We start from the raw sequence: 14,025 nt of genomic DNA, 5'->3' as shown, positions 1-14,025 counted from the left end.
AACAAAGGCGACCTATAAACATAAACTCATACCAGTTAAATAGCCTTTAACAGTAAATAAGGGTAGACTGAATCCTGAACTTTAATCGCTGATGACAATTGGCACCCCATGATGTCTTAATGCATTGCATCATGCCCTGAATCCTCTAACAACATGTTTCTCCTTCATGTTCCCAACAACCCTGTGAGGCAGGTTAGGATGGCGATTGTGACCTTGGGCCAGTCACCTGATAGCTTCTGTGGCTGAGCTGCGATTTGAACCAACATCTCTCTAGGTCTAAGTCCAACACAATACCTACCTTACCACACAGGCTCTTTTGGAAAAGAGGAGGAAGTGCTTCTATGGGGCAGTGCACCCACATTTCTGGCAGGTGTGAGCCCCAGCACCTCTTATTCCAGAATGCAAATGCTGGCTGGGGATGTCATCTTCATTTTTCCCGAGCAAATTTCAGGGTTCCTTCCACCTTACAAGGCTTCATAGCTGCAATCCTATGCAGCAGCCTTGAACCCCAAGATTTGCAGAAGTACAAAAAAGTCTTTAGGGGAAAAACCCTAGCGAGAGGGGGAAATCCTTCCTGCCCAACAGCTCAGGGAGGACTGAGTGCTCTGGGGGCATAGAATGCTGTTCGATTTGGGGAGCGATGGCCAAAAAACAGGTGGGAGGTGGAATGTAATGGAGTATCCGCAAAAGAGGGCATGGCTGGCTGAGTGCAAAAGTGACCAGGTGCACTCTACAGTGCAACATTTTACTGCAGGTCCCACTTTTAATAATACTAATAATGACGATGATGTCATCTTTGGGCATGTGCAGAGTGCCTTCCCCTCAGCCCCTCTCCTTCCATTGTGATTTTAGTATTTAAAACACACTCTGGGAAAATGATACTTACTTTTCCAGGGCAACTTAGAGGCCTACAGAGGCGTCGTCTGAACCAACATTTCATCCCTGCAAGTAACAACGTGGGCCCCTGAGCCTGCACAGAGTGATTTCCCCTAGCTACCTGCTGAGCCAGGCCAGCCCCCCACACGGCTGGGTCTAGGGCGACCTCTTAAGGTCAGAGACGCTGCATTGCTGCAGAAGTCTCGCCACATCTCCTTGTAGAGTCGGGGGGGGGGGGGAAATGACCTTTATGCTTCCCTCCCTCCCAGCGACTGAGAGGAGCTCTCCTCAAGGCGAGCCAGGGCTTCCCCCCGGAGCGAGGCAGGCGCTCGCTCGCCAAGACGCAAAGAGCGCCCCTGAGCGCGTGCAGAGCGCCGCGCAGCCTTGCCCCACCGCGCAGCCTTGCCCGCCTCCGGCCAGCTTCGGCCCGCGCCTCTCGCTCGCGCTCCCTCCCCGGGGAACGGCGGCAGCCGCGGCCCGAGGGGCAGGAGGGCGGCTCCCGCCCCTGGCCCGGGCGAGAGCAGGCGCCGCCGCCGGCAGCGGGGAGGCGGCCCGGCTCCGCGCGGCGGCGGCGGCCGGCGATGGGGGCGCTCGGCCCCGGCGGCGGCGGCGGCGGCGGCCCCTGGCCGGGCGCAGCCCGCGCGCCGTAGCGGCGGCGCCGAGGCGCCTCGCCTCCCTGCGCCCCGGGCGGGCGGCGGCTCCACCCCTTCCTCCTCTCGTCGGGCCGCCGCGGTCCCGCCAAGCGCTGGGAGGCTCGGCTGCGGCGGCGGGCGGAGTCTCCGGGCTGGCCGCGGGCGCTGCGCGGCGCCGCGTCGCTCCAGGCGGAGGCCGGCCGGAGAGGCGCCGGGGCCCTGGGCGCGGTGCGGCGCCCCACCATCAGCCGGCCGGCCGGCCCGCCAAGCCTCGACCGCCCGCTCGCTCCGATTCGCCCGGCCGCTCCCCCCCCGGCCCTCGGATCCCCGTCCAGAATCCGGATCCAGCGGACTCGTGGGCCCCCAAGCGACGCGGACGCGCAGCGTTCCCGGAGAGAGCAGCGCACGGGGGAAAGGAGGACGGCAGAGGCGTGAAGCGCGGCCGGCGCGCGGAGGGCCGGGCGGGTGAGCGGCGCGCCCCCTTCCCGCCCAGCGGAGGGCCTGGGTCGCCGTGGGGCGGGAGGTGGGATGGCGGACGCTGGGCTCTTCCTCCCCGGGGCTCGCAGCGCCGTCCCGCCCTGATCTGGGGAGAAGGGAGCCCAGACCCCGTCACGGCGAGCCAGGTGAGTCTGTGACAGGGAGGGCGGGGAAGCTCGGCGACTGCTGGACGCGTGAACTGAGTTCGCGGGCGAGCCTTTGACGGTCGCGGGCTGTTATGTCCGGGCCTGGCCGGAGCGATGACTTGCGTGTATGAACAGAGGCATCGCAGGCCACATTGTCATATCCCCTCACCTCCCCGTGAGCGTTGTGTGTTTTCGACAGACGCAGTTCGCACGTTCAACGGTCAGTTGCCCAGTATGCAGCCCTGGGGTGATGGAGCTGCCCCGTGTGCGGACCGACTCCTCTGAAAAGCGCTCGCTCTCCCTCTCTCTCTCTCTCTCTCTCTGTGTAGTGCAACGTTCCCCAACCTGGAGCCCTCCAGATGTGTTGGATTGCGATTCCCATCATCCCAGCCAGCGTAGCCATTTTGGAGATGTCTTGGCGTTGCAGTTCAGCACATCTGGAGACACCAGGTTGGGGCGGGCTGGCGTGGCGCCGTGGCTGTGAGGATCCCACTCACTGGCTGAAGCCCTTGCCGGTCACATATTTATTTCAGGCCCGTCTATGCCCTGCTCTTCCTCCCTAAGGAGATCAGAGCGGCATATGCCAAAAACCATAAAACCGAGCAGACCCTAACAAACCACAGAACTTGCAAGAGCCACAGCACCTAGATATCAAGGGCTAAACATGCATGTGTGAACCCCGAAAGACAGGGTGCCTGGGTAGAAGGGAGTGTTTGTTCAGGCTTTCTCTGTAGTGGCTCATTCACCCGGGTCGGCCACCGCTTGAGGAATGAATCATAAAACTGTGGGTGTGAATCAGCTGTAAGCGACTGTTTTTGTTTTTGGCTTCCTTCCCCCCCCTTCCAGAGGTGTATCTGATTCCTCATCAGGGGCTGTTGAGTTCTGGCCTGGGCTTCCTCCGGAGTAGGATTATCTTTCCTGCTCGAATGACAGGTTTGAAAACTTAATCCTGAGTCATTGTGCCTCTCCGTTGGCTGCAGGGAGAGTGCACCCACCCTCCTGGGGGGAAGCCAGACCAGTGGTGATGGTGGCTGGAGAGCTGTTTCTTTCAACCAGGGCCTTCCCCCTTTGTGTAGAGCGGAGGTCGAACCAGGATCCGGCTTCTAGAGCAAACGGGTACGCTGGTGGAACGTGCGAACCTCCCCCCCTCCCCGCCAGGTTTACCTCCCCAGAGTCTGTCCAGGTGCTTTTCTCTTCGACTGAGCTCCAGGACTTACTTCCCCAGAAAGGAGCTCAGCCAGGAGAAAAGTGATTGTGGGAGGTAAGTGGGGGGGGGGGTTCATCTCCCCCCCACACCCCCTTTTCCTCTGAAAATCAGACCTCTGCCGCCTTGCTTGATTGGGGCCATCCCAGGTTTAAAGCAGTGGGTTTGCCCTCTCCTGTCTTATCCAGGCCCTAAACATCCCTGCACATTCATAGGTTGCAATAAGATCATTGCCAGGATCTCCAGAGCCAGGATCCCCTGTAGGGCTTTGTAAAGTACCTTTTGCAGCTTGTGATTTTGTAATTCATTGGACTTTGCAGATTACCTTTGCTCATGGATAGGCAATGATTTTAACACACAGCTGGTGCAGGATGTGGGGCGGCCAGTAACTGGGTGGCTTGAGGAAGGAATTGGGACAGATTACTGGAGGGTGGATCTATTGGTAGCTCTAAGCCAGGATAATTAATTAGAATTAGAAGTCTATCTCGTCATGCCAGATTCTGGGTGAAACTGCAGGGAAGGACTGCTTCCCAGGGCCATCTGGCTGGCCACTGTTGGAAACAGGAGACAGGGCCAGACGGACTGTGGTCTGATCCAGCAGGCCTTTCATTAAGACTGCCTTCCCTAGCCAGGTGCTCTCCAGATGTGTAGGACTACAACTTCCATCTTCCCCAGGCTGGGGAAAGACTGCCTGATGTCCTCAGTTTCATTTATGTTTATCCTTCTTCCAAGGAGCTCAAGAGGTTCCCCCATTTTAACCTCGCAGCAACGTAGGTTAGGCTGAGAGAGGCTGATGTGAGCGAGGCTGTGATGTGATTTGAGCCCGTGTGTCTGTGCCGAATCTGGCATACTAACCACTGCATGGGGAGTGGGTCTGGATGCCCATTGCAACCTCCCGTTACAGCCTTTTGGAGTAGGTCTGATTCCAAGTACAACTAGTGGAGGAAACCATTGATTAGAGGTTTGGGTTAGGGGCTAGATATCCCATGGGGAGCGATAAAGAAGGTCTCTAGCCACAGGGAGTCTCTAACCAGAGGATTAAGCAAAATGTTCAGGGTGGAACTCAGAAAAGCTAAACCTGAGCCTGCCCACTAGCTGTGCCCTTGACCCCAGATGTCTGGGAGCTAGCTGTGGTTAATTGAAGGGCACTCTGCCTGTGCTCAGACATACCCTCGCTTTTGCGATGCCATATCCCAGGGCTGAGTCCTGAGCCGGTGTTCAATACAGAGGCTAAAGCCCTGAGGTGTGTCTCAAATGAAAGCCAGGCCATGTGCGATCCAAATTCCGGGCTGTGGCTTTTCCAAGCATGGGGCCGGTGTGAACAATGAGAGAGAGGAGGCGGGCACAAAGGGGTTACCCGGCCTCCCCTTCCCCCCCTAAAGTTCACAGGCTCTGAATGGGAAATGCAGCTCAGCAACTGCCATCTCCTGAATGCACCGATGAGTCATCCTCTGGGCCCAGGGACTGGAGCCAGAAGAAATTTGTTTAGGCACCTGAAAAGAAGAGAGAGCACGGCAGGGCCTGGGCTGAGTTGTCTGGCGGCTGTTCCCCTGCTGAAAAATTCCCCTGAGCCTCCGTGGAAACTCGATCTGCCCCTGTTTGTCCAGACCGAGCTGCTGCCCCGCGAAGAAGTCCTCCAGCTTGGACCAAGATGCCCGTAGTCCATTGGCCGATGGCTTAAGATCTTATCTGGCCTCTTTTAAAAAGTGACTGATGATCGAGGGCTGGAAATATTCCCAGGATTTGAGCTGGCTTTTCCTCCTTCCTTTCCTTTCATTTCTACATTGCCAAGAGCCAGAGCTCTCTGGGCAGTTTACAAAAATGACAACCCAAAATGCAACATAATGCAAACCTAATATAAAAACCTTTAACGTACAAAAACATTTTAAACGCTGTAAAACAACTAGAAAGAGATAACAGTAAATACTGGGACCTGATAAAACAGCAGATTTTTAAAGGCCCCATCATATGCCGTGAATTGCCCAGGAGTAGAGGAAAGTCTTAACTTGGTGCCAGTAGAGGATGGTGTTAGTGGGGTGGCGAATCCGCTCTGGGTTTCAGTCAGAGCCAGTCAGAACTCTAAAGGAGCTGTCCAAGGTGCTTTGCACTGGTGGGCCCCTCCCAGGCAAAAAGAAGGCATGTCTTGCACCTTGGTTAGCTCCTCTAGCGTTCTGACTGAAACCTGGAGTGGATTCATGGCCCCACTGTCATTGGAGCCACCAGCCTCCACCACCTGGTGCCAAAAATATGACAGTGTTGACACCAGGCGGACCGCAGTGGGAAGAGCATTCCACAATGGGGGCCACCACCAAGAAGGCTGTCTCTCTCGCTGCCATCCTTGGCCATGTCCCCCCACAACATACACACTGGTGCGCCCCTCCCAGGCAAAAAGAAGGGGTGGGAAATAAGGGCAGGTAGCTGTAGCTCAGTGGCGGAGCACTTGGTTGACATCAGAAGACCCCAGGCTCGATCCCCAGCATCTCCAGGTGGGCCTGGGAAGTTCTCCTGTCTGAAAGCCTAGAGACATTCCTGAGCTTGATAGAGCACCCGTCTTGCTCAGGATAAGGCAACCTGCTCTGATGCTGTTTGCTTGGTTTGCCCAGCAAATGTTTATTCTAACTGTGGCCTTCCAGATGATGATGGATGCCAACTCCCATCAGTCACAGCTGGCATGGCCAATGGCCAGGAATGATGGGAGTTGTAGTTCAACAGCATCTGGAGGGTCACTGGTCCCCCCTCCCCCTTGCTCTAGGGGATAACAAGTCCCCTTTTGTTTATGGTTCACTGCTCACCCCACATGGAAAAGCAAGTGAACCTGGGCGCCCCAATTTTGCTAGGAGTGTTGACACATTGAACTCTAACCTCTGGCTTTGCTCACCGGAAGTGTAAATCAGCCAGTGGTAGAAAGTGAGTTTCAGCTGTGGTGATCCTGGAGCAACCAGCTGTGATGGGTTTTTTTTCTGCATCTGTTGTAGATTGGTGACATATTTTCTTTAGGAGGAGGAGAGAAAAACCAAAAGGGAAGTGAAACAAGCTTCAATCTCTGGAAACCAATTAAAATCCACACCCGCCCTGCAAAATGTATTTAAAATTTCCATATTGCTTCTCAGTAAAATAGCTTGATGTGGATTATGAATAATAATAATATTTTTTATTATAATAATAAATTAAATAATTAAAACATTTGGCAGAATGCTCTTTTTAACGTATTTAAACTTTAAAGTTTAAATAAACAAGGAAATAATTAAACAATCAAAACCGATAAATGTAGGAGCAGAGATTAATAAATCAATGAAACTTGATGCCTGACTATGGAGAAATGCCCTTTGCCTTGGACTTTCGCAATTTCCTAAACAATGGGAGCAAAGTGGCCATGGGATCTTCCTGAGACGGAGTTTGAGAGCAGGATGGTGCCACTGCAGAGAACTCCTGAACCTTGTTAGTGGAGTTTAGATGGGCACCTTGAGGTAGCATGCTCAGCTGGTGCCCTTGGACAACCTTAAAGTACCAAGGCATATATAGGAGAAGATGGTTCTTCAGATAATGCAAAGTGCCCAGTGTGTCTGTATTTAAAAAAACAGCAAATCTTCATTGGCAATAATTCCCTCTAGTTCTGATTTGAGTCTTCCTGTGCTTGTGGACCTGCCACCAAAACTGCATCACCTATGCTCAAGAGAGAGATATTGGCAGACTCAGTAGCTCCGAGGTTTGCAGAAACCTCAAAAATCTGTAGGGAAAAAACTAGTGGGGAACCCCGTGCCACAAGTCACACAAGGATTCAACGGCACAGAATGTTGGCTGACTGAGTGGGAAAATGACAAGTGGGTGGGATGTGGAACAGAATGGCTGGAAAAGGAGGATAGAGGAAGAGACACATAGATCTAAAAAAGGGTAGTATGAACTAAGTCATTGTCTGGATAGGTAAGTGCTTGTTTCGCATTGAGAAGCTATTGTAAAATGTTACCAGGGATTAAAGAGAGAGCTGCCCATAGACATCAGTGGAGAAAACAAAGATTAGAAAGTATCTGGGATTGGGCATAAGTGTGCCTACCCTCTCTCCAGACCCTGAAAGAGAGGGAACCCTCCCCCCAAACATCCCATGCTCAGTGGACGCAGTGAGCATGCACAGTGGGCACAGAATGATGACTGATTGGAGGGGTGGAAATAGAAAACTTGGGAGGTGGAATAGAATGGAATGGCAACACTCTGACCAGAAGCACTCTGGGCTGCAAGATTTGGGTGCAGAGCCCCAGTTCTGTATTCTAGTGTCCTTGCCTGGTGACAAGAAGGAGAGAAATTACAGAGAGTTGTTCCCGGCTGGCAATGATGGAACTTGTAGTCCAACACATCTGGAAGGCAACAGGTTGGGAAGGCTGGTCTAAATTCTTTTTATAAAAAACCATTGAAACAATCTTAGGGCAGTGAATTCCTGGATGAGGATACAACATTGTTTTCCTTAAAGAATGTAGGTTTTTTGTTTTGTTTTATTCAAAGGGCAATTGGCATTCAATGTTTTGAGAAGGAGGTACTAACCTGAGTATCATGTCGTTATTTTCTTAAAGGAAAGGCAAGACTGAGATATTCTACAAATCTTGCAATGTTAGGGTATTTTTAAAAAATCCCCAAACGGGGTGGGCAGCTTGTGGCTATGCTGTCTGGGGCTGATGGGAGTTGCAGTCCAGCAGCATCTGGAGGGCCACAAGTTGCCCACCTCTGCTTTGGGACTTTTTTTTTAACATCCTGACATTGCGAAATTTGTAATATGTCTAAATCTTGCCTTTCCTTTGAGAAAATAAAGCCATGATACTCAGACTAGTACTTCGTCGTCAAAATATTGAATACAATATGTCAACAACTGGCACGCTTGTTCAAGTGGGGTTATTTTAGTCTCTGGCCATGCTATCAAGGATCGATTTGTGTTTCCCTCTGTTGTTTTTCTGATACGCGGTATCTCCCCATCTCCTCCCCCAACAGTGACCCGCTGCGAGGACATGCAAGATGGCCGACCAGAGTAACATCCAGTCGGCGGCTTCCAAGAGCATCCGTCCATTCCGCTCCAGCGAGGAGTACCTCTACGCCATGAAGGAGGACCTGGCCGAATGGCTCAACACCCTCTATGATCTCGACGTCCAGGTGGAGAATTTCATGGATGTCCTGGAAACCGGTTATGACCTCTGCCAGCATGCAAACAACGTCAACCGCATTGCGCTGGAGTTCCAGCAGTTGCACCCAGAGGCCACCGCTCGCATGAGGATTCCACAGAAAGAGGTGGTCTTCCAGGCCAAAAATGTGGTTCCCGGCTCGTTCATTGCCCGGGACAACATCTCCAACTTCATCCAGTGGTGCCGTCAGGAGCTGGGCATCCAAGATGTCCTGATGTTCGAAACCAACGACCTGGTGCTGAAGAAGAATGAGAAGAACTTTGTCCTTTGCCTCTTGGAGGTAGCCAGGAAGGGCTCTAAGTTTGGGATGCTGGCGCCCATGCTTATTCAGATGGAGGAGGAGATAGAGGAAGAGATGAGAGACCAGATAGCCTGTGGAGAGTTGGAGACGGAGCAGGCTAGCGAGGAGCTTGGATTGGAGTCTCCTGTTTACCCGAGCCGATCACAGAGGATAACTTTGTGCGACCTCAAGAACTTGGATGAGCTGGTGAGTCTCTTGCATCCAGCGGGTCCCCCTGTTATGTCTTGCATCTCCTTGATGAGCAGAATTCCTCTCCTGGTCCTGGTTACGGAGAGCTGGCTAGCAATCAGGTCAGCATATTTAACATATGACTTTTTTTTAGAGGGGATGCCCCTGGGAAAAATGCAGCCTTTAGGATATTTTTGCACATTCTTCCAGGCACTGCTCTCTTGGAGCCTTGTTCCTAGAATCTGTATGGTGCTTTACAGTCTTCAGATCCCTTCTCATACATTACCTTCTTGTAATCCTGACCCTGTAATCCTGACTCTATTGCAGAACGAGGGACTGAATTCATCTGAATGAGAGCTTTTCTCCACGAGGCATTTGTTGTGCGCTCATCATTCCCTACTCACGGTTGTTTACAGGTTCTTTAGATGATGTCGTGACCCTCCAGTTTCCCTTCTGTTTGTAAGCAGCACTTTCCGAGAGTTTTTTTAGAGCAGGGAAAATGGAGTATTATTTCTGATTTGCGAAAGAGAGTGCGATTTCTTCTTGCGTATATGCACTATTCCACTGTTCCACAGTGCCACCTAGAGGTTTTGTAGTGGAAAAGGAGGAAAGGAAATGCTCCTTGTTTCATGCTTGATCTCAATTATGTGATGAAACCGAAAGTAGATGCAGCGGATTAACCGCCTCATGAAGAAAAGCCCTGTGAGAGTGGCTTACTTAAGGATGTAGGTGGGAAAGTCAAACCAGAGCCTTCTTGGTTCATCCCTTGATCTCTTCGCCGCTTTGTTGCACTAGCCAATTCAAACGGTCTCTGGATTGGGCGTGGTTGGACCATGCAGTCGCTTCCCCGTGCAGAGATGTGGTGGAATCATCCAGACTAGGAAGAGGTGTGCTGTTGCAGTTCTGAGCATGGCTCCTCATGGAAAGCATGCCAGGTCAGAGCATGTTACTCATGCAGATACAGCTCTGAAGATGGGTATTTTCACCTTAACGCACTCTGACGGTAAATCTTTTGGAGAATTAAACATGCTTTATTTATTTATTTAATTGCATTATGGCTCAGTAGCCGAAGCTCTCTGGGCATTTCATTATTCACTTTTTTTTCTTTAAAAGGTTATTTATTCGCTTTTTCATTCATTCATTCATTCATTCATTCATTCTTACATTCATATCCAGCCTTTTCCCCCCTTGCAAGGAATCTAAGACAGCTGACATGTTCCCCTTCCTCCTTTCCATTTTAACCTCCCAGCAGCCCTGTGAGGTAGGTTAGGCTGAGAGTCAGTGACTGGCCCAAAGTCACCCGGTGAGCTTCCATGGCCGAGTGGGGACTAGAATCACTATCTCCTGAGTCCAGTCTGGCACTCTACCCACTACACAACACTGCCTCTCAACTTTAACTTGGAGCAACAGTGTGCCTCAGGTGTCAGAAGTTTAGGAAACATAGCAGCAAGGGTACCCAGCCCAAGTCCTTCCCTGAGGCAAGAATGCCTTTATTTATTCCGTTTTGTATCCTGCCCTTCCTCCAAGTAGTTCCATGTGGTATACAAAGTTTACATTTTATCCTCACACCAACCCTGTGAAGTAGGCCAGGCTGAGAGTGACCAGCCCAAGGTTATCCAGTGAGTTTCATAGCCTAGTAGGGATTTGAACCTGGGTCTCCCCGCTCCTAGTCGAATACTCAAACCACTGCGCTACACTGGTTTTCAGGTCTGTGTGTTTTACAGGATAGGCTTCACTCTGAATTCTGTGCCGAGGAAAACAGAATTCTGTGACCTGGATACATTATGCAAATTCAAGTCAATTTGCATGACCTCTTCTATTATGTATAATTTATTCATGGGGAAGGCAAATTGCTGCTGTACAGAACACGGAAGCCCTGCAAATCGTATTCAACACTGATCACTGCAAATCTTACACAACAACGCTTCTGGCTCCTTTGACTTTTTTTGAGTGTTGCCCACACGCTTTCAAGCATACCTTTGCAGCCATGAGGGCTAGAAGCCTGCTTTAAAAAGAAAGACTGAAAGTGGAGATTTTTCATTAAGCTAAATTCCAAGGCTGAATTCATCTAGGGCTGGAGGTGCATCCCGCATCTTCTCTGAGCTCCTGCAGAATCTCAATATATGCAGTCCTGTTGATGTTCTCAGTTTGCCTGTGAGGGACTGCAAGACACTGTCCACTGAACTGACAGCTGAGAGGGCTTCCAATGTTCATCATGTGGGCCCAGGCGGGAAATGCCGGAGCAGGAAATGCAGGAGCAGGAAATGCCAGTGCATGGCCTGTTTGTGCCCGTCATGAGTGTCTGAAGCCACTGGGATGGAATGCATCAAACAGACTGTCCAGCTGACATCCCACCCTCTGGCTCTTACGTAAATTAGCCCTACTGCTCCTAGTGCAGTTGTGGGGAACTTCAAGACCAGGGGACAAATCTGGCCCCAGTCCAGCCCCTTCCCTTTGTGAGGTTCCCCCCTCCACCTCCACTCCCCATTCTAAAAGGTTGAGATACCTCTCCTGAGGCTTAGTGACAGGCAGTAAGAGCTCTAAGCTGTGATATGCTGGTATTTGTTCCACCCCCTTTGCCTTTGGTCCCGCCTATCAGGGTGGACACTGAGCCCATAGAATCCTAGAGTAGTTCTGATTCTGAGGAAGAGCAGTCGCTCCTGGGAGGGGAGCGCGCTTCTCTTTCCCAGGGCCCACAGCTGACGGAGATTCCTCCCACCAGCATTCCTAGCTTAGATAGCAGTCCTGGGAGTGACAGAGCGCGGGAAGCAGACTTGGTGGACGTGCGACGCCGGCGCAGAGAGCGGCGCCAGATGGAGGGCGCGGAAAGGAGGCGTAGTGCCCGGTTGGCGCGCAAACAACGGCTGCGCCCAGAGGATCCCAGGGAAAAGGGGAGGGACTCTCCCTAGTCCTTAAGTTCAGGGGTCTGCCAGTAATTCCCTTTCAAACGGGGACCAACTGTTCCAACTTAGGGCATAGGTACTGTGCTGCTCAGATCTAGTTGCAAACGGTATAGTTGTTAAGTTGTAAAAGAAGAATAAAGCTTTGAAAAGAATCCCTTGGTCTGTGTCTGGACTTGGCTACTGGTTTAGACTGAGAGAGGCCTCCAAGGAGCCCTTGACACCGCCCACCACAGGAATGCGGCCCCCGAGAGCATCTCTGAAGTGGACTTGGGCCCTCCAGTTGAAAGAGGTTCCCCTCCCCTGCTTTAGTGGACATGGGAAACTCTTCTTCCTCCTATTGTTTCAGGTCGCTTGATTAAATATTTGGCAATAGGCAAAGTGCCATTCTGCTGTATGCGTCTTTTCCCTAATCACACACTATTTACTCATGTATTTTTGGCCTCCATCCCATGACTTGTCTTCAGCTTCCTTTATCACATCTCCAGGGTTTCCTGCAAAGATGTCGTACCCAGGCAGCTGGCACTGCGGGTGCGTCACTGCGGTGTCCTGGTTCCAGGGCCAGGCTAGGACTTCAACCCCTCGCTCAGCCGTGAAGCTCGCTGGGCGACCTTGGGCCAGTCATTGTCTCTCAGCCTAACCTACGTCACAGGGTTGTTGCGAGCATCAAATCAGAGAGAACCGTGGGTGCTGCCCTTAGTTCTTTGGAGGATTGGCATAAATATAATGAATCAAGTTGATAAACCGGAACGTTTGCAGCGGAGGACGACAAAGATGATGAGAGGCATGGGTGACCAAGTCCTTTTCCAGAAATGATTATTACATTTATATCCTGCCTTTTCCCCTCTTGCAAGGAGCCAAAGTGCCTTGCATAATTCTCCTCCTCTCCATTTTATCCTCACAACAACAACCCTGTGAGGTAGCGTAGACTGAGAGTCAGTGACTGCCCCAAAGGCACCCCGTGAGATTCGTGGCCGAGTGGGGACTTGAACCCAGATCTCCTGAGTCCCACTCCAACACTCTAGCCACTACACCACACTGGCTCTCCGTGAGTCCTATGAGGAGAGGTTGAAGGAGTTTGGGTAAGCTTAGTCTGGAGAAGAAGCAATTAAGAGACAACATGATAGCCAACTTCAAATATTGAAGGGCTTTCACATAAAAGATGAAGCAAATTAGTTCACTGTTGCTCCAGGGGGTAGGACATGAATCAGTGGGTTCAAATGATGAGAAAGGGGATTTCAATGCAATATGAGGAAGAACTTCTCGACTGTGCAAGCTGTTGCATTGTAGAGTCAGCAGCCTCTGGAGTGGGTGAATTCTCCTTCGTTGGAGGTTTTTGAGCAGAGGTTGGATGGCCCCCCAGTGGATTTCCTGCATTGGCACTGGGGCTGGACTAGATGATCATTGAGGTCCCTTCCAACTCCATGATTCTCTGAAATAATAAATGAAATTCAGCAGCATCTTAGAGCAGAGCAGTGGAGGCTGGTGGCTCCGAAGTCAGTGGGACGGTGACTCCGCTACGGGTTTCAGTCTGAACCAGCCAGAACTCTAAGGGAGCTATCCAAGGTGCTTCCAAACCAGTTCTGACTGGTTCAGACTGAAACCCGGAGTGGATTCACTGCCTCACTGACACTGGAGCTTCAGACCCGCCATTGGGCTCCAACAACCTTTAAAGTGAGAATTCCATGCATCCTGCATGCTGCCATGTGCCTCTTGTTGCCTTAGATCAGCCTTCTCCAACCTGGTGCCCTCCAGGTGTGTTGGACTGCAAGTCCCATCATTCCCAGCAAGAATGAATACGGCATATGAAAAGGTCCTCAGGGCAGCTCTCATAATAAAACAGGTAAAAAAAAACAGGTTAAGAAGAACAAGAATAAATGATACAATAAAGCAGGGGTGTTGAATCTCCGGCTCTGGGGTGAAATCTGGCCCCCTGGGGTTCCCCAAATGGCCACGCCCCCTCTCCCTCCCGACTGCCAATTGCTAAGTGGCTTCTAGGCTTTTGTGTAGTTTTCCCCCATTATAAAAGGTTGAAATGCCTCCTCTCCAAAGGCATAGTTGTTGGCAGTAAGAATTTGAAGCTGGTTGTTTGGCCCACTGCCACAGGAATGTGGCCCCCAAGAGCTTCTCTGAAGTAGAATTTGGGCCTCAGACTGAAA

The 14,025-nt window shown here is 51.5% G+C and overlaps 1 protein-coding gene across 2 annotated transcripts in view; it reads left to right on the top strand.

The window, feature by feature from the left end:
- Window positions 1-1,620: 1,620 nt before the first annotated feature.
- Window positions 1,621-14,025, top strand: part of GAS2L1 (growth arrest specific 2 like 1) — a 62,102-nt gene continuing 49,697 nt past the window's right edge. The window contains exons 1-2 of one of the 2 annotated variants that reach the window (XM_084820354.1): window positions 1,621-2,131; window positions 8,310-8,984. In XM_084820354.1, the coding sequence (XP_084676480.1) occupies window positions 8,334-8,984 (651 nt within the window). In that variant the 5' untranslated portion in view covers window positions 1,621-2,131; window positions 8,310-8,333. The remainder of the gene's footprint in view (window positions 2,132-8,309; window positions 8,985-14,025) is intronic. The other variant, XM_084820353.1, reaches the window with a different exon arrangement.

Source organism: Heloderma suspectum, chromosome 13 (genome assembly GCF_057233095.1).
Source record: "Heloderma suspectum isolate Gila_16-S chromosome 13, 16-S_ref, whole genome shotgun sequence".
NCBI lineage: Eukaryota > Metazoa > Chordata > Lepidosauria > Squamata > Helodermatidae > Heloderma > Heloderma suspectum.
The sequence above is the reverse complement of the archived record's forward strand: the minus strand, read 5'-3'. Positions and strand labels throughout refer to the sequence as shown.